Source organism: Neolamprologus multifasciatus, chromosome 7, assembly GCF_963576455.1.
Source record: "Neolamprologus multifasciatus chromosome 7, fNeoMul1.2, whole genome shotgun sequence".
Classification (NCBI taxonomy): Eukaryota; Metazoa; Chordata; class Actinopteri; order Cichliformes; family Cichlidae; genus Neolamprologus; species Neolamprologus multifasciatus.
In genome coordinates this window covers 35,609,669-35,629,220 of record NC_140445.1, presented here as the reverse complement: position 1 = coordinate 35,629,220, position 19,552 = coordinate 35,609,669, and the positions used below count along the sequence as shown (strand labels likewise).

The 19,552-nt window shown below is 41.7% G+C and overlaps 2 protein-coding genes across 3 annotated transcripts; one reads left to right on the top strand and one right to left on the bottom strand.

Annotated features, from left to right (window-relative positions):
* The first annotated feature begins 509 nt into the window (after positions 1–509).
* On the top strand, positions 510–2,201 carry LOC146514684 (tripartite motif-containing protein 16-like). Its single transcript, XM_085166096.1, has one exon. The coding sequence runs from the start codon at positions 510–512 to the stop codon at positions 2,199–2,201; it is 1,692 nt and encodes a 563-aa protein (XP_085022222.1).
* A 446-nt stretch (positions 2,202–2,647) lies between these two features.
* On the bottom strand, positions 2,648–19,406 carry cfap44 (cilia and flagella associated protein 44). Of its 2 annotated transcripts, none has more exons than XM_085166083.1 (34): positions 19,195–19,406; positions 18,747–18,900; positions 17,949–18,111; positions 17,236–17,338; positions 16,870–17,086; positions 16,555–16,669; positions 15,945–16,109; positions 15,167–15,325; positions 15,032–15,079; positions 14,699–14,798; positions 14,286–14,380; positions 13,996–14,205; positions 13,601–13,711; positions 13,356–13,508; positions 12,432–12,641; positions 11,584–11,726; positions 11,195–11,474; positions 10,868–10,917; positions 9,082–9,244; positions 8,772–8,902; positions 8,228–8,439; positions 8,007–8,151; positions 7,750–7,903; positions 7,354–7,595; positions 6,965–7,217; positions 6,664–6,867; positions 5,697–5,892; positions 5,520–5,621; positions 5,187–5,317; positions 4,949–5,065; positions 3,844–4,045; positions 3,451–3,611; positions 3,188–3,322; positions 2,648–2,888 (listed from the first exon to the last, which is right to left on the bottom strand). In XM_085166083.1, the coding sequence occupies exons 1-34, from the start codon at positions 19,259–19,261 to the stop codon at positions 2,667–2,669; spliced, it is 5,313 nt and encodes a 1,770-aa protein (XP_085022209.1). In that variant the 5' UTR covers positions 19,262–19,406; the 3' UTR covers positions 2,648–2,666. The 2 variants fall into 2 exon arrangements, with proteins under 2 accessions (XP_085022209.1, XP_085022208.1); XM_085166082.1 differs by having other exon boundaries at positions 5,520–5,624; positions 19,195–19,405.
* Positions 19,407–19,552: the final 146 nt, after the last annotated feature.

The window sequence follows — 19,552 nt, the reverse complement described above, 5'->3', positions numbered from 1 at the left end:
ACATGATACCCATATTACATATCAAACATGATTTACATTACACTGAATTGGTACATCATCATGTTTAGTATTTCATGAATCAATTTAGGCCACAAACTGTTCAATGAAAACAGATCTACAGACCCATGGATCAACACTACAGCCAAACCAGTGATGATTTTTTTCACTGGTTTGGTTCTGCTTTGTTTTGTCTGCAGGCATTTTTATATCACACTCACTCTTTTCTATTTCTAACACTCAGGACATAAAAACACCCCCTGTTTTGTGAAACCACTCCTCTTCCTGGAATTATCTGAACCATAAAACACCCTCCCCCTTCTTCCTGTTTGCCCTTTGATCAACATAACTTCCTGTTTTCTGATCCTTCCAAATATATGCCAGAGTGCAGATGTACGTAATTAACATACCATAACTGACAAGATAGCAAAGCAAGAAAAAGGAACTGAGTTTTGGTTTGGATCGGGTGGCAGGAAGTGAAACTCTCACACACTCACTCTCCCTGAGGTAAAATGGCGCAGCAAGGAATTCAGCTCGACCAGGACAAACTCTGCTGTTCGATCTGTTTGGATCTACTGAAAGATCCTGTGACTATTCCCTGCGGACACAACTACTGCATGAACTGCATCAAATGCTGCTGGGATAGAGATGATCTAAGGAAAATCCCCTGCTGCCCTCAGTGCAGACAGACCTTCATACCAAGACCTGCTCTGGTGAAAAACACCATGTTGGCAGAGTTAGTGGAGGAGCTGAAGAAAAGTGGACTCCAAGCTCCTCCTGCTGATCACTGCGATGCTGGATCTGAAGATGTGACCTGTGATTTTTGCATTGGGGAAAAAATGAAAGCTGTCAAGTCGTGTCTGCAGTGTCTGGTCTCTTACTGTGAGCAGCACCTCCAGCCTCACTATGAATCTCCTGCCTTTAAAAAACACAAGCTGGTGGACCCCTCACAGATGAGGATTATCTGCCCTCGCCACAATGAGGTGATGAAGATATTCTGCTGCACTGATCAACAGTGCATTTGTTATCTGTGCTCCATGGATGAGCATAAAGGTCACTGCGCTGTCTCCGCTGAAGCAGAAAGGAAAAAGAGGCAGAAAGCACTTGGGGCAAGTCATGAAAAACTCCAGCAGAGAATCCAGGAGAGAGAGGAAGCCAAGAGAGTGTTTCAGCAGGAGGTGGAGGCCATTAATCACTCTGCTGATAAAGCTGTGAGGTGCAGCGAGAAGATTTTCACTGAACTGATTAAAACGATTGAGAAAAGAAGCTCTGATGTGACCCAGCAGATCAGACTTCAGCAAAAAACTGAGGTCAGTCGGGTTAAAGAGCTTCAGGAGAAGCTGCAGCAGGAGATCTCTGAGCTGAGGAGGAGAAACACTGAGCTGGAGCAGCTTTTCCACACAGAGGACCACACACAGTTTCTCTGCACTTACACCTCACTGTCACACATCAACGAATGGACAGATTCACCGAGCATCAACATCCGTCCTCTGCGCTACTTTAAGGATGTGACAGCAGCTGTGGCAAAAGCCAGGGATAAAATGCAGGAAATTTTTAGTGATGTTTATACCAACATCTCACAGACAGTGAGTGAAGTGGATGTTTTACTGCCACAACCAGATCCCAGAACAAGAGCTACATTCTTACAGTATTCCTGTCAGCTCACACTGGATCAGAGCACGGCAAACTCATTATTGATATTGTCCGAAGGGAACAGGAAAGCAACAGGAATGCCCACTTTGCTAGCGGCAGTGCAACTGGCAGTGGATTTATATGCCAACAAACCAGAATCACATGCTTTCACTAACAGGTTTCAGGTGCTGAGCAGAGAGACTCTGACTGGACGTTGTTACTGGGAGGTGGAGTGGAGCGGAGGAGGGGTTACAGTGGCAGTCATATACCGGGATATCAGCAGGAAGCAGCAAGAAGAAAGTGATTTCGGACACAATGACAAATCCTGGGCTTTGCAATGTGTCAACCAAAGATGCTTTTTCAAACATAACAAAAGAAAAACTCCCATTTCAGTCTGCTGGCCGTCCAGAGTAGGAGTGTACCTGGATCACAGAGCAGGCATTCTGTCCTTCTACAGCGTCTCTGGCACCATGACTCTCCTCCACAGAGTCCAGACCACATTCACTCAGCCCCTCTGTGCCGGACTCGGACTAGATATGGGATCCACTGCTAAGCTGTCTGACCTCAAATAGACTGGAGTTATTTAACAGCTGGTGTGAGTGGATAGAAGCTACACTAATCATGATGATGTTTGTTATGCTTCTATGATCATTTCTTTGACTAAGTACAGTAATTTGTGGGAAGTTTTGATGCATGCTCAAACATGCAGGTAAGGAAGTTCCAAAAAGTTGATTCTATTCATCTGGTTGTAGTGTTGTAATTTGTGGGGTCAAAATACAGAAATACTACATATTTCATAACTTCATTTATGTTTCTAATCATATCTCATTAAATAAGTGTCCCTGTGCTGGGTGCTTATTCATTTAATGTTTCTTTAGGTGTGTTAATAGCAGAAGAGCAGAAGAGAAAAGGTGATGAGGGTCACTGAAAAGCAACAGTCCATGATTATTAAGCCTTATTGGTGTGCAAAGTGTTCATGATATAAATGGGTGCATGTATATTTCGTACTCTGTTCAGCTGTGCTATGTGGACATTCTTTATTTTCCAGTGTTGATGCTGCCTATGGGGGTGCGCAAGGGGGAAAGTGGTGGCAGTCTGGTCTGATCAGGGGGCAACATGTGACCCCCTTTGCACGACAGGAGGTGGATCTCTCTCCTGAGGGCTTCAGCTTGCTGAGACTGTTTTATCACCAGGTCTTGGAGATTCTGGATAGCCTCCTGGTCTGTGCATCTCCTGTAGTCCTGGAACTGTTGTCTGCCCTGGATACATTCACACATATATAGATTATAGAGTATATAGGCAAAGTAACACATGATAGCAACAAATATTTTGTATATTTTGTACAAGTCTCTGGATCTGAATGAGAAAAGCAGAAGTGCATAATTATAGCAGGATTCACTTTTTATCCGGAACAAAAAGGAAATATTAACATATTAAAAGTATTTATGTTAAACAACACTATTAAAATAAACTGTACACCAGGTGACTGCATTATTTATTTATATATGTGTGTGTGACACCGTGGATCCCAGGCTCATCAGCCTTGCACATTGTTCACCATTTTCTTTTGGCTGGTGCTGAGTTTAAGCTGTAGCTCCTTCTTCTGTTCATTCAGACTCGTTGCACTGCGGAGATGCTCCGTATTACACGTGGTCACCTCCATCACAGCTTGACGTGCCTCTTCTACCTTAGCCTGAACACACACACACCCCAAGTAGAAGATTAAAAAAACTTAACCCGAAGTGGTTTTAAAATGTTCACTTTGCAAATGATCAAAACAGCACAGATGTAGACATCTCGCACACACACAGACAAGCATACATCCCACTGTCTGATCTCCTTGGCATATGCGGCTTCTTTGAGGAGTTTTTCCTGCTTCAGCTCCTCCAGCCTCCTGTTCCCCGACAGCATCTGCAAAGCTTCCAAATCCACGAGCCTCCCAAACTTTGTTCTCATCAACTCGTTGCATTGCTGCTCCAGTGCTGCACCAAGATACAAGCAGGAACCCAACAGATCAACAAACACATGATCAAATCTACGCATGAAGAAAGTCACAGGAATGTTTTCTTGAAGCCATGTGGCAAATCCTGCAACACAAATCTGTATTTGTTTTCATCTGTATGTGTGTTTTCTTTTAAAGCTAATGTCTACATGTGACCTGTGAACTTCTCGTATATCTTTACACTTCAGCTCTTCCATGTCAGAGACTCTTACTCTGGATCGTGGCAGCCATGTTTCTGCGGTCGTGGATGAGCTTGGTGTGCTGCTGGCGAGCTTGACGGTGCAGATCTTTCTGATGGAGCTTTTCCCCCTGCAGCTGCTGGATGCGCCCCTTCAGCCTGTCCAGCTCACTCTTGTCCAGCACCAACGCCTCGCTCAGATCTGACGGCACTGAGCCATTAACAACATACTCAATCTGGAAGACACAGAGTGAAAGTGGAAGGAAGGAGAAAACAAAAAGAAAAAGTTTAAGAACTTCTGTAATATACACTAAACTGCACTGTAACCATTTATTTTAAATAAAACATCACAAGTATTGCATGGAAGTCTATTATGGTGAATATTCATAATAAAAATCTGTAAAATCCAAGAAAATGTTTTGTTTTAATCCTGTTTGGCTTTGGATCAATAAAGATCAATAAAATCACGCATGCAAAAGAGTGTTCTTCTACTTTGTTTCTTCATTTGAATTTTTGTTTTATTCACTTTATTTAAAGACTTAAACATCTGTGCAACTCAATAACTCTACGAGGACAAAAAAACCCATGTACACAGAATGTTTTTTTAATGGCTATTAAATTTTGTGGATATTGTGTGATCGCCACGGTCCAAATGCCCATTCTGAGAAAAACCTTTTATTTTCTGCAATATCCATCCATCCATCCATCCATTCACTTCCGCTTATCCTTTTCAGGGTCGCGAGGGGCGCTGGAGCCTATCCCAGCTGTCATAGGGCGAGAGGCGGGGTACACCCTGGACAGGTCGCCAGTCTGTCGCAGGGCTAACACACAGGGACAGACAATCATTTGCACTCACATTCACTCGCACATTCACGCCTAGTGGCAATTTGGATTATCCAATTAACCTATCCCCACAAGCTTGTGGGGATATTTTCTGCAATATTCTTTTAAAATTTATAATTTGGATTTGTATAGATTTTGTAAAAGCTTGGATATTTGGTGAAATGGACTAATCAATTGTTTTTGTAGAGACTGAGCTGGTTGTACTAAGTGCACTATTAACCATCTGTTATGTGTTGTTATGACTTGCTTGAAGCAGTTTTGTCACCAGAGAATATCCAGCATGACATCCCATTTACCTGGTGCAATCTCAGAGGAACCACAACATCCAGTTCACTGATTTTCTGCAGTTTCTCCCTGTTGATTAAATCCAAGTCGTCTTCTAGTGCAGCCCGGCTGCTCTTCACCGATTTCTCCTGCAGAGCAGATCAAATCCACGCAAAAACACAAGCACAATAACATGAGTGCAAAACACACGAGTGATAACAAGAGGAAGGTACAAAAAGCCCAACAGTGATGAAAACCGATGAGTTTGACCTTTTTTGCGAGGTTGTCGTTCTCCTTCTTCAGAGCTTCGGCGCTCTTTTTCTCCTCTGTTAACAGTTCCTCCAGGTCCAGTCGACGTTCACGCAGCTGCAGTGTGTTCTCAAACAGCTCAGGTTCACAGCCTGAGACACACAAACACAGACTTATGCTTAAAGTCAAATTAAAGAGACCTATTTTCAGGCAAAAAAATGAAATGACCTGAAATATGTCTTTAATGGTGCGTTTCAAAGTACTGAAACGTTTCTGTGCTCCTGCTGGAACAACAGAAAAGTTTTCACTGTTAAAAAATTAAAGGAGATGAATGTTTTTCACCACTTTACTGACCTTCAGGGCAAATACTGTCATTCACAGCAGCTCCTCCTTCTTCACTGTCATAATCATCATCCCAGTCATCGTTTTCTTCAGAGTCTCCCTCACTGTCCTCTTCTTCTACAAACACACACTGTGATCATAAAGTACTGATGCACACATCGTTACACACACTGTGTTACTTTCCCTCACCTTCATTTCCCGTCTGCTCCTTCTTCTTCACACGTTTGATCTTCTTCTTGAAGACTTTGGTCAGAAACTCTTCATACTTATTGTTTTCCCCGAGCGAAGCCTGGAAGGCAGTGGTCAGAGCCTTCTCCCTCTCCTGCAGCTTGGCTATGTCTCTCCTCTTCATCTCCAGCTGTTCATTGCACTCTCCCAGCTTTGACTGTGAGTGATCAGAGGAAGGAAGTGTGAGGACTACAATAACTGCAGGCCCAGTGTTGTGCTTACACAGTTTTTTGGCAAACAATGATTTCCAGGCCACCAGTGTTTGGCAGCAAACACTACACAGTTATTGTAGTTATGTGTGAAAAAATGAATTGCAAATTTGAGTCACAAATCTGAGCCAGTGCAGACTTGCATGACTGCATGGCAAGAAATATTTCCTGTTTAATAAAATCTTCATGCTTCAGGTCTGTTTTCAAGTCTTTTTTATCAATTTAAAGTAAGTCAGTGTTATTTTAAAGCACATTTAGCAGCAGAAAAAAATTTGAACAGAGAAAAAAAATAAGGAATGTCACTGTAAAATAGCAATGTATGAAGCCACCAGAAGCACCAAGAGTACAACAACTACTGATGAATGCAAGTGACAAGCTTTCTAAAAGCTGACAATTGTGCCGACCCTAAACAAACAAACCACTTGCTTCCACGTCTTCCTGTTATGACAGTCACCTGCATGCCCTCTGACACTAAAAACCTCCTCTTTCTCTTTCTCCATCTTTAACATCTACCTTTCAATAAGCCCAACATCTCTCCCCTGCTCGTCGCCAAATGAGCCACTCTGTTTTATCCCTAAACTGTCCATTCAAAATAACGATGCATGTGGATGTGCAAAGGTGAGCTAAAACATAAGAACGCTGCTATATCCTTTTAAGCCGATTACTAAAGCGTATTATTAAATAAAAACACCAACTCCAGGCTAATTCAATCCACCTACTGTGATGCTGTTCTCCTCCGTAATGCAGGTGTTGAGCTTCCCATGTAAGCCTCCCTCTCTCCTCTGAAATTGTTTGAGGAGCAGCATCTCCTGAAAGAGCGTCACCAGGCGGAGGTCAGCCAGCTTCAGCCGCCAGTCCAGATGCAGCTTCTGTTGACACAGCAGCAGCAGCTCCGCGTCAAACTGACAAACCGCAGTCTCCATCTGAGGATAAAATCCATCCCCACATCAGTTATTATCGAGAAGACATTCCAACTAGTTGGCCTTTTATTCAGTTAAAAATCAAATTAATGACAATGACCTCCTCCAGCAGAGTGTTCTGCTCATACAGCAGTCTGATCTCCTCCTCCTTCTGAAGCTCCTCCTCCAGCTCGCTCAGTTCAGATCCTTCGTCCACTGGTGTCTCCTCTTCTTCTCTGGTTACAGATGAAACACACAATCTGGGAGTTTCTTCTACATCTCTCCTCTGCTCTTCTTCCTTTTTATCCGCCTCCATTTCTTTCTCCAGCTGCTCCAACAAACTCGCTGCTCCCTCCTGCTCCAAATCTCTAAACCTTTTTAAAAACAAAACAAAACAAATCTACAGTTTTTGTTTTCTAATGTTTTTCATGTCATTGTAGCAACAATGTCAAGCAAACCAACTGAAACCATTTAAATTTTTGGTTTTCAAAGAACAGCCATCCTCTGTACCTCTGCTCCCTCAGTGACCGGTATCGCTCCAAGATGGAGTGGCTGTACCGCAGCTTCTCCTCTGGCACTTCCTCTGTTAACATGTTGGGCAGGATGGGTGGAGGCCGGCGGAGATGAACCGCCAGGCGCTGCTGGACCTTCTGCAGCCGCTGAGCCCGAGCACGTAACCAAGACACCAGACGAAGTTTGGAGTCCCGCAATGCCACGATCTGTCTGTTCACCTCACTCTGCTTTTCATGCATCTAGTGATGATGGAGTGAGTCATTAGATTATCCAGATAATTTAATAATGACATTTAAGGACCATAATTATATGCCTGCACGTAGGTGTGAAATAGATAGCACAAAGTATATTTAAAGCAGATGTGAACATCTGGGTATTAGTGTGAGTTTGTACATTTTCCTCCAAAGAAATCAGTTCTTCTCTCTTCATCTCCGCATTCACCCGCCGGTGTTTCACCCCGATGTAGTCCCCGATGTTCTCTTTGGCTTCACAGATGGCTTCCACGTCCTTCGGATCTTCATAGTCCTCACTTGGTTTCTCTGCGTAACTGAGACACCAAAAATCCGAACACATTTTTGAACCAGCGTCATAGTAATCATTTAAGCCCCAGCTACTCCTTAGTGGGTTAACCTGACACTACAGTCACTCACATTTGTGCCCATTCCTGCTTCTTCTTTTCTATTTTGGCTCGAGCTTGCTCAGCTTTCTCTGCAGCCTTTCGAAGTCTCTCTTCCTGACGATCTCCCAGCTTGATCTTTGCTGTACGAATCACTGGGTGGCATAACACCTCCTCCTCTAGATGCACACAGGTGACAATGCAGGTCAAGATATATCTTTGATGTGTAAAACAAAGACACAATCACTTTCTTACCGTCAATTTTGGTGCTGCCTTTTGCAGTCTCTGCTCTGACTTTCCTACAATCTAGTGCAGCATCTCTGTGTCCAACAGGCTCTCTGGTTGTGCTCCGATGCCTGACCTGAGCTGAAAGCTCGGCAGGCTCCGGTAAATGGTAAGTGGAGACTCTGTGGCTGGTCTGGGTGGCAACCACAATGACTATTTTTCCACCAAGAGAGTTCCTGAACCTGACATCAAGCATAGGTGTTTGTCAGTTGGCTACATACACTATTCTAAAGATACACGCTCATATTTCACTTGGCCAAAGTTTCAAGTAATGAAGTCTGTGCAGGTCAGTGGTCAGGTCAGGAACACAGCTTTGTCCCACCAACTGTTCAAGCTTTCTGTTTGAGGGGCAGGCAGTCAGAATCAGAACAAAGCTGGCTGAAAGGGAGGCTAACCTTAGAAGGAGAGGAGCTAACAGTTTGTTTCACACCAAAAAGGCTCTTTTTAAGACAAATTACTATTTTTTTGATTTGTGAATAATATAAATAGTTGTATAATAAAAACTTGCATGTACCAGTCCTGTAGTTTTTTGAGTGCTATGCTGCAGCGCTCCTGCTCCCAGGCTAGCTGCTTCCTGACCTCCATCACACGCTGGGCTTTTAGCCTCTCTGCCTGTTTGTAACATCGCTGGTCCAGCTGCAGCTCCTACAGACACACACCAACACATACATCTAACAACAATTTACTGTGTCTATCCCTTAGTAAAACATTCCAGATCAGATTATTTTTCAGATCTCATTGAATCTCAGTTTCAGTGGCAAGGCAGCTGAATTTCCCAACTCAGGGATAGTGCACACATACACATCCCAGATTTGCATTTGTACCTCTGGTTTCAGGCGAATGTGCTCCGACAGATTCTGGTTGTCATTCAGCACTTTCTTAAATTTCTTCTGGAGTTCACTCAGGTTCTTCTGCTTTTCAGAAACCTTTAGCTCAGCCTCCTTTTGCAGTTGGTCATTTTGCAGCTTTTGCTTAGCCATCTCTAAGCTGGAACAAGGAGACATTAGAAAGTTAGAAGAGAGAAAACTTGATATTTTTCATGAGCCACAGCAAAGTTTCATTGTGAAGAGTCAAGCTTTCACCACCCCTACTTTGGCAGTTTATAACATGATGTCATGAGCTATGAAACCGAGGAACCCTGCACGCTCATATTCTGCCTTCTTGTCAACCCTGTAAAGTATGTGTAACTCTGATGTCCAAAATAAACATAATGCATTAATAAGACTTAAAAGTAGTGACTGAGACCATTAACTCATCAGGAAAATGTTTACTTAGGTCACAGATGTGATGGTTGTAAGGTTATTTTCTTTCTATGTCTTTGTGAAACAGGAGTCTCCTTCTACTGGCCATTAGAAATAATGCAGGGTTAAGGTATCTTCGTGTTTCAGATCGGGTGATCTATGTTCATCATATACAGGTGAAACTGAATTTGAATATTATGCAAAAGTTAATTTATTTCACTGATTCAACTTAAAAGGTCAAACTAATATATTATATATACTCATTACATGAAAAGCAAGATATTTGAAGCCTTTATTTTTTATAATTGCTTCAATAGCGGCCTTCAGCTCTTCTGCATTGTTTTGGTCTCGTGTCACTCATCTTTCTCTTGGCAATGCCCCATAAATTCTCTATGGGGTTCAGGTCAGGTGAGTTTGCTGGCCACTCAAGCACAGTAATCCCATGGTCATTGAACCAGGTTTTGGGTACTTTTGGTAGTGTTGGCAGGTCCCAGGTCCTGCAGGAAAACAAAGTCAGCATTTCCATAAAGCTTGTCTGCGGAAGGAAGCATGGAGTGCTCCAAAATGTCCTGGTAGATGGCTGCGTTGACTCTGGACTTAATAAAGCACAGTAGACCAACACCAGCATGACATGGCTCCCCAAATCAACACAGACTGTGGAAACTTCACACTGGACTTCAAGCATCTTAGATTGTGTGCCTCTCCATTCTTCCTCCAGACTCTGGGAACTTGGTTTCCAAATGAGATGCAACATTTGCTCAAATCAGAAAAGAGGACCTTTGACCACTGAGCAACAGACCAGTTCTTTTTTTTTCATTTAGCCCTTTTTCTTCCATACCTTTCCCTTCCACATAACTTTCTATTAATGTGCTTTGATACAGCACTTTGGGCACATCCAACTTCTTCTGCAATTACCTTTTGAGGTTTTCCCTCCTTATGGAGGCTGACAATGATGGTTTTATGCACAACTGTCAGGTCAGCAGTCTTCCCCATGATTGTGATTCCTATGAACCAGACTGAGAGAGCATGTAAAGGCTCAGGAACCTTATGCAGGTGTTTTGAATAATTAGCTTATTACAGTGTGACACTTTGAGCCTAAAATATTGAACCTTTTCACAATATTCAAATTTTCTGAGATTTTGAATTTGGGGTAAGCTGTAAGTCATGAGTCTATATCATATATTGGTTTTACCTTTTGAGTTGAACTACTGAAATAAATGAACTTTTGCATGATATTCAAGTTTTCGAGTTTCACCTGTATATATATATACAGTTTATGAGAGTCCCAAAAAGAGAAAATGGTAGATATACAGAGCAAGAAATTATTAATTGATACGAAATTATAACTAAACTTGCTATTTATTCTCACCTGTAGGCTGCTGGATCTTTAATATCCTCAGTCTCATTCCCAAGAGTTATCTAAATCATGCAAAAAAGATGATATTGATACAAACTCACATATATAAAACAATTTTATTAAACCTTTTTTTTTGGTGGGGGGGGAGGGGGGGGGGGTGTCTGTCTTCCACTGAACTGTTTTACTTGGGAACACGTGACCACAAGTTCAGCATTTAGGCCTATAAATTGCCCCTTTAGAGTTAGACTTATGAACTAGCTCAATTTTAGTCCCTTACAAACTCAAGCTGATTATTATATAACTGGTTTAAAGACAATAAGCCATCAAAATGTGACCGACCTTGGGTGAAGGAATCTTGGCTCTCTTTCTCTGTAGGCTTTGCTGCATCTCCTCTGGAGGAAGCAGGCTGAAGGAGAAGATGTTCCCGTCATCTCCCGCTGTCAGCACATACAGGTCGTCGTGGCTACAGCGGATGTGTCGCAGGTGTCCATACTGGTTGTCGTGGATGCTGAGAGTCCAGTAAGCCTGCATGGACGTGAGGCTGTGATCACCAGGCTGCAGGGGATAAATCCTGATGGACCCCGAGTTCATGCCGCAGAGAAGCAGCTGTCTGTTGGAGCTACAACGCACCAGGAATTGCACTTCAATCACCACCCTTTTCATTCAAAACATGTAAAGTGTAAACAGCTGCACAAAAGTTTAGAAAAGCTAGTCTCTCCTCAGGCCACCTGAAGGTGATGGAACAGATGGGGTCATCCTCTGCGTTATCTACAGGCAGAAAGCTGAATGGTTCATCCTGCCGCTGCTCAGAATCCTCGTCTTGATTCTCAGAGAACTTACAGTGATATAAGAAGCCTGAGTCAAAGCCTCCCTACAGGGTTCAGAGAGACAGAAAACAGTTAGTCGTGAAGAACAAATCACACTTCAGGATATTTACCTATATCTCATAAACTTCCAGAGCTAAACAGATATTATTAACTCCTTTCTATAAAACTGCATGGCTGGTAACTGATAAATAGATACCTGCATAGGATTAAACAGAATCTCTAGACAAGGCAGGGTTTTAGCCAGAGCCAGCATTGTAATAAAATCAATATAAACCTGTTTTGCTCATTGTTGATTAAGTTATTCAAAATGCGATTACCTGCCCAGCTCTGTTGTAGAATTGACCCATCATCTCGTTCAGTTTAGTGCTTTTCATTTGTTGCAACTTTCTGATGCAGAAAGTTAGACTGATGCTTGCTGATGAATGTGACTGTAATGTGTGGCCATTGCATTCAATTACACTAAAGACTCTCGGAGTGTACAATATATTTGAAAGTGGAGATGAGTTTTCTAGTCTTCTTGTTTTTTGGACTATATCTGATATTGCACAATGGTTTGTTTTTGGAAAGATTTGGTACCTCACCCTTTTAACTGTGGATTTTACATGTTTTTACTCACTGACAGCAAACGCAGGTTGTAGTCTAGTTTATTTTCTACTTTTGTGGGTGAAGGAACTTGGTATCATATTCCTGTATGACTGTAAGAAACAGACACATTATGGGTGTGTGTGTGTTTGTGTTTGTATGCATACCATGGAGAGCCAGAAGTGTCCAGGCTGTGAATAGAAGCCACAGCAGAGAGGACTTGGTGGATCAGGGATATAGATAGGAGGTAATTCTTCCTTCTCCTCTTTTTCTTCTTCTTGCTCTACATCCAGCTTTGTTGTGTCTTTTAACTGTTCTTCTTTCGCTTTCTTCTTCTTCTCCTTTATGGCTTTATTTCTTGCAATATCCTCCTCTCTCTGAAACACAGAATTTAAAATGCAAAACATCTGATCTGAAATTACGTTTCCATTCATATTCGAGCAGCAGTTCTTTTAAACAGAGTAAAAAGGCAGGAAATAAAGAAACACCGAGTACAAAAACACAGTTAATGGAGCCATAAAAGTTAAGAACAGCGGCCGCACAATTAACCTTAGCCACAGTCTTGGTAGATAAAGTTAGTGGTTACACATCCAAGTTGTAAAACTTACATACTTAAGCTTTTATAGCTGGTTAACGTGCTCACAGTTACTGTGAACCTGCAAGCCTCTTCACCACCCACTTCTGTCACAGCTCAGCTATTGCTGACTTGGAGCATCTGGACTTCTTTAAGTTGCCTAAAGACGTTTCACCTCTCATCCGAGAAGCTTTTTCAGTTCGGCAACTGAACTGAAGAAGCTTCTCGGATGAAACGTTTTTAGGCAACTTAAAGAAGTCCAGACGCTTTTCTTTCCAAGCTCCTTAGACTACGATGACCTGGATGACTGAGAACCTTCACAGACATATCTGTAATTATTAATTCCTTTTCAGTTTTTCACTGGGGGGGGGGTCATAGAAGAACGAGGAGGTCCCAGCACAGAGCTGTACTGCCAAAATATGAACACTCGCAGAAGTGAATGTTGATCTTTTTTTACCTGACAAAAATGCATTTATTTATTCAAACAGACTAAAGTCAAGAAAGACCACTTTCAGACCTTGATTCGAGACTTGATGCTTTTAAACTTGAAGGATCTTCTGGGCAGCTCCGACAGATGAAAGGTGTTGGTTGGTTTCTGAGTTGCCAGATCAGGACTGTGCACCTCAACCACATGACCGCTCTGACACAGGATGACCAGATTGTTATCATTCTGTATAAAAAAAGTACAAAAAACAACGTTATGCAAATCTATCACAGAGACCCTTCACATTCACAGCAGCGATGATTAAACACTGAGCTTACGTGAGAATGCGGTGACCACTCCAGCGCCTGTACCGGCCCAGGGACGTGGATAAAACCGATGGGGTTGTAGTTCTCTCCAACAGTGAAGAAGAACACAGTGCAGTCAGCACTCTGAGGAGAAAGATCAGAATAAGAAGAGATATCAGAAAGATACAACAAACACCAAAACTAACCTTAAACTGATAAAGTGTCTACAGAAACTTTACAAACTTCACCTCTAGCTAACTTAGCTCTAGCTGAACTTTTAATGGGTGGAAATTCCTTCTTGCCAAAGCCAATGAATGCTGACAAAACCTAGCTTTGTGTAGCAGATGGATTTAGCCTATCTGAAGAAGCCTTGTTACTGGTACTCCATATTATATGCTTCCACAGTAGTAAACTAGAAAACCGCTTACCCCTGTGGCCAGGATCTCTCCATTTCGTTCATATGCCACAGCTGTAACAGCAGCATCATGTGGTTTGAAGGGCTGTCTAAGGCGCAGCTTGGCATCTCCTTCGGGGCTCTGTCCTGTGATAGTTTGCAGCCTCTGAGGGTTGTACAGCTCCAGCAAGCGTACTACTCCATTCTCAAAGCCGGTCACCAGTAAACCTCCACTCTGGCTCACCTTAAAGCCAACACCGGAGCCATTGTTGAGCCTTTTGAGTCACACTGGAAGAAGAATTCTGTTTTCACTGACACACTCACCTTAGCTGGAGCCCAGCATAGAGCAGTTCCTCCCTGATTAAAGCGTCTGGTGGTCAGTTCTCGTTTTGCCAGGAAGTCAAAAACTTTGACAGAGCCTGGATGGCATGGACAAAATAGAAGCTCTTACAGAGTTTGTATGTGTTTTCAAATATATAGTATATTTATATAAACTATATATCTATAGTATTAGCTCTTGAGAACAGGCATGTGTGATTTTGATGATTTTTCTCATATCTACTGACATGAAAGTGGTTCCAAATCTGGGCCCAATAGCTTTGGGGTGTGGCGACAGTTTAAGTGTAACAGCATTTTTTTTTAAAATGCATGGAACTGCTAGTGGTTGATTGGCCACTAGCACTGAATCAATGGAAAAGGAGAGCATGGTACAGGTATGTAAGCACACATGGACTCACAGTCCAGAGTGGTTGTTGCCATCAGGTGGGATTTCTTTGATACGTCCAGGCCTTGAATCATCCCACCATGGAACGAAAACAGGCACTCTGGATCAGGACTCTGCACACAAAAGACTTTATTACACAGGCCGGAACCTGCATACTGTATTATGACACACAGTGGTTTAATGAAGTTCCTATGAAGAACGGGGAATATAACATTTTGGTCTTTATCAGTTACAATCCATCCATTTAGAAATGTCTGCACTGTTACTTGTTCATTCAAATCCCCAGTAAACAAATTGCTGCATTTACATAGCTTCTCCATAGAAACAAAAGATGCAGGAAACTTACTGTGTTGGTGAATGAAAGGTCCAGTTTCCAGATGGCTCCATTAGAATCCTACAAGTTCACACAGGAGAGTGATCAGGACCGAGGTGAGTGTGGATCATGTGTTATGGTTTCCAAGTGCAAACCTTTTTTTCTGACCTGGGCAAACCAAACGAAGGAGTGAGGCAGGGAGCTCCCCCTCACCACAGAGGAGAGGCACACATTGCGTCCGACCACCAGCTCATTATTGGGCTCCATCTCAAATCTACTGCCGTCGCTGTTACTGTCAGCTGTGTTGATCCTCTCAAAGTCCCAAACCTGATGGGAAAATTTTAGTTTTGCTATTCACACATTGATACAATTTTACAACTAGAAAGAAAAAAAGAATGGTATTGATAAAAATGGTCATGGTGAAAGTATTACAGAAAATTGGTTGTACTGTAAGCACCAGGATTATCTTAAAAGAGAATGTCAGCATTTTTTTAAATAACTGCTTGACATGATCTCAATAAATCCATCTACTCAAATCCACGCTCAACACAAATTCCAGTTTCTTTAAGAGAAAGATAAAGTGCCTCAATATTTCTACTCTAGCCCTTAATTTAAAAATGTATGCTTGTCCAATAAAGTACTAATAATTAACAATAATGTATTTTAATTCACTAGGGCAATAGTCCCCAACATAGTTTCCAAAAGAATAATTATTTCCTCCTTCTTCAGAAAAAGTTCATTATTAATTTTAGCTGTACCAAATTGACTTGCAGTGGCAGTAGCCTTGGTGGAACAAGCTGAAGGACAAGAAGTATCTGCTGGCAGTTACTACTGTTCACACCCAGGGGACACATGGCCATGCTCTGACAGGTCAAATGTTTTTGTTTTTGGCAAAGTAAGGGGACTCTATGGTTTAATGTTGTAATTGGTGTAGCAAGGATCTTACCCTGACAACACCATCAGAGCCAATCGTCATCAGCTGTCCATCTTCTAGGGAAAACGGCTGGACCGTCCCTGCATGACAGGTCCGGCCATCATTACGGCAAATCTCCACCTTGATGGTGTTCCCATCCCACACCAGCAAATTGCCCCAATCTGTTCCTGACAACACCTAAAAGGAAAAGATGAAGTGAAATATTAATTCTCTTGTACAGAGCCGATCTCGCAAAAGTTCATCTTCATTTTTTTGCTCCAATGTCCCTTGCGAGGCTCCATACTCTTGACTAAAACATGGAGTGGTATGTAAATACTTCTTTCTGAGCGTCACTGACCTCTCAAAGGACTTTAGACTAAAAGCTACATTTACCCATACTTTCATACAGAGCTTTATTTCATGCACTTGTATAATTCAATCTACCTCTTATCTACAGTTAATAACAAATCACCTGTTCACTTTAATTTACACATGTAATCAATACTATAGTTGTAAAAAAGTAAAATTCTTGCTTTTTATCTGGAGACTTCACTAGATGATGTGTGGCCAGTTTCAATTTAAATGGATTAATGGGAACTTAAGAGGCTCTCTTGGAGGTAGCCTCTGGCTCTCGAGTACAGACCTTTCCATCAGGAAGTTCCACGTAGCCCTCAATATCAGTTGATACAGTTTTCCCAAAATGTCCTATAAGTCCTTGTAATTTAGGACCTGTGAATGTGTTTGCCATTTTCCAAAACCTAAGAGAGAGAGAGAAAGAAAACAAAATCATTCGATATTGCAAAAGGGTAAAAACCTCAACTCTGCAGTCAGAAATGACTGCAGAGTTATTTTTTGTTATTCTGACCCCAGAGTTTACCACAATATCCTCTGCATAAAACAAGAAACTAACTCAAAGTTGTTTTTGCAACATTTTCAGAGGACTATACTTTGACTTTACTTGATGTGCCCAAATCCAGACGTTGTGAGGATTCCTGGGTTATATGGGGAAAAGCTGACTCGATAGACCTCCTGTGAAATGGCCTTGCAGCTAAGTATCACCTCCTCCTGCCTCCAGTCCCACAGCGTCAGCGTGTAGTCAGGTTCACTCCCCACACTGGCCAGTATGCTTCCGTTGTGGTTAAACTCGACAAAGCTGTACTCCCGCTCAGTACCACCTACAGACATGCAGGTTAACCTCTTAAGCCCCAAGCCTACCTGATCTCCTGCTTTTAGGCCCCGTATCAGGGGGCGTTGGGGCTTAAGAGGTTAAATCAAGAGCATCAAAAAACATTAAGATAATAACTGCAAAATGAATCCGATTTACCTCTGAGGATGCGGTAAGGTCCCAATGAAGGATATTCATAGACTATGATGTTGGGCTGTTTTCCCTTCTCTGCTACAACAAAGTACTCTTTGCCAGGGTGGGCCTTTAACCACACACACACACACATGTCTGAGAAAATGCAGTCATCAAGTGATTAATTATGCAACTGGACCAAATGTATTTTATAATAAGGGATTGTAAATCTTCCTGTAAATACTGCATTAAAACAATTGAGGTATTAATTGTGTGTACCTTAATCATTTCTGCTTGAAAACTGTAGGTGCATAAATGTACACTTCTGCAGGAAATCTTTGGAGTGCCTACGATATAACCCACATAAGCAGCCGACCAGGTTGCTGGCATTTATCCTGGAGTTTTACATTTGATGCTAGCTGCACTGTTAAATTATAAAACTACAGCAGAAACGTTGCTGGAAATGCATAGGAGGAATTTGCGGTAGTAGACAGGCCAATCATATTAGTTGCGGGCTGAGTCAACATGATGTGTAGTTACATTTCTAGAGAGGTGCATACTGGGTTACACCGAGGGCTTTCAGAGGAATTTGGGGTTACGATGTAGTTGTGCCGTAGATTTCCCACTAAAGCTTAAATCCCCAGTAGCATTATTTAACTCCTCAATGTGCCTGCTGTCAGTCACAAAGATTGCAGATTCCGTGGGACAGTTCACTTGCATGATGAGTAATTTCCCCTTACCGTGATTGCTCCGATTCCCCCTCCACTGCAGGAGCGCAGGTATCTCTGCTCCTTGGTGTTCACATCGAGCAGGACGAGCATGTTCCCCGCTATAAAAATCAGAGTTCTGTCATCCAGCAGCTTCAGGTTTGCCCTGCGTCCACAGTCATAGCCAAAGGAGTGACTGATTGCATCATTAATTAAGGATATCAAAGTTAAAATTCACATCAGTGTTATAAAAAAATGTTTTTTAGCAAAAGTCCCATGAAAATGACAACTGCTTTTTTATAATAATGTATAAATATACTAATATCTCTGGCCCACATACTGTTTATACATACTATTACTTTAGAAGCATTAGTATTAGCAGAAAAATATATGACACATACCATAAGATAATGGCACTATAAAGCTACTGTATTAAACAATATTACTGCTTAGTCTATACTATATATTACTATATATTACTAATATATATTACTTACAATATACACAACGCATGTTTAAATGTACAGTATATTATACTGAGCATTCATACTTACACATACACTTATATAATACAAGCTAAACATATAATGGCTGCAAACATCAGCACGATATAGAGTTAGGTAGTGTTTATAACATATTTAAATAAAATCGTGGAGTGTTTACCTTACAATATAAAGTGCCTTGAGGCAACTGTTGTTGTGATTTGCTGCTGTATAAATAAAACTTAATTGAATTGAATACATAAAAGCTGAAGTTAAAAACTACTCAAAATAAACTATGTGCACTATTCTTATAATGGAAGGTGTAAAAATATTTTTCAGCAAAGGATACGAGAGATGCAGGAGGTTCTCTGGGATTTCAGAATCGGGTGTGATGTACGGTCTGGAGTGAAGCTCTTCATATTTGTAGTACATGTCTGCAGGGAGTTGCTTTTTTGATTGGCTCCCAGCCTCCTGCTGCATTGCTGAGTGCTTGGTATCACATTCTGCGAGGAAGGAAAGATGTGAAAACCGTCTTTAGTCACTGGTGACTTGTACCATTTAATTAACTTTATTTTTCCAGCATTTTAGCACTCATAACTTAGGAACTACAGGGGACAGCCACATTTTTTAGTGCTTAATCACATTTATGTATCAATTTTACACCCACTCCAAGTGTAACAATCTACAGCCAAGGAAAAGAGGAAAGGTCGACCTTTATAAAGTAAATTAAAATAGCTGACATAAAAAAAACCAATTATTAATTAAACTTGGGGGAAAATAGCATTAAACTGCCTGACCTTCATGTGAAGATGTCCGTGTGCTTTCAGTCTGTTCACTAACAAAAGCTCCGTTTTCTCCCAACATTTCCTGTTTGTTACCTGCTCTGTGAAACACACACAGACAGTCTATTATTCAAAGGTATTTATAGCTTGAAATGAAGGAAGTTAAACTTTAGAATATGATAATACACAATGCCACCAGGTGAATTTAAAGTCCTATCTTCTGGATATGGCTCCGTAAAGTCTGTTGCTACGTTGCCGGGCAACGGGGAAAATCAGTGAGTTGCAAAGCCTCGTTGGTTATGTAGTTCTCAACCGTTGTCTTGCGTTTGAAGCGTAATGGGTCGTAATTTTAAAGAAAATGACATAATTTTTA

Excerpts from the sequence above, each read along its gene's own strand:
- LOC146514684 (XM_085166096.1), top strand. The coding sequence starts at position 510 with ATGGCGCAGCAAGGAATTCAGCTCGACCAGGACAAACTCTGCTGTTCG.
- cfap44 (XM_085166082.1), bottom strand. The coding sequence starts at position 19,261 with ATGTTGGGAGAAAACGGAGCTTTTGTTAGTGAACAGACTGAAAGCACA. Across the intron at positions 14,381-14,698 it reads GGCAACAACCACTCTGGACT|GCTCTGTCAAAGTTTTTGAC; the intron begins GTGAGTCCATGT and ends CATGCCATCCAG. Across the intron at positions 3,612-3,843 it reads CATGGCTGCCACGATCCAGA|CACTGGAGCAGCAATGCAAC; the intron begins GTAAGAGTCTCT and ends ATCTTGGTGCAG.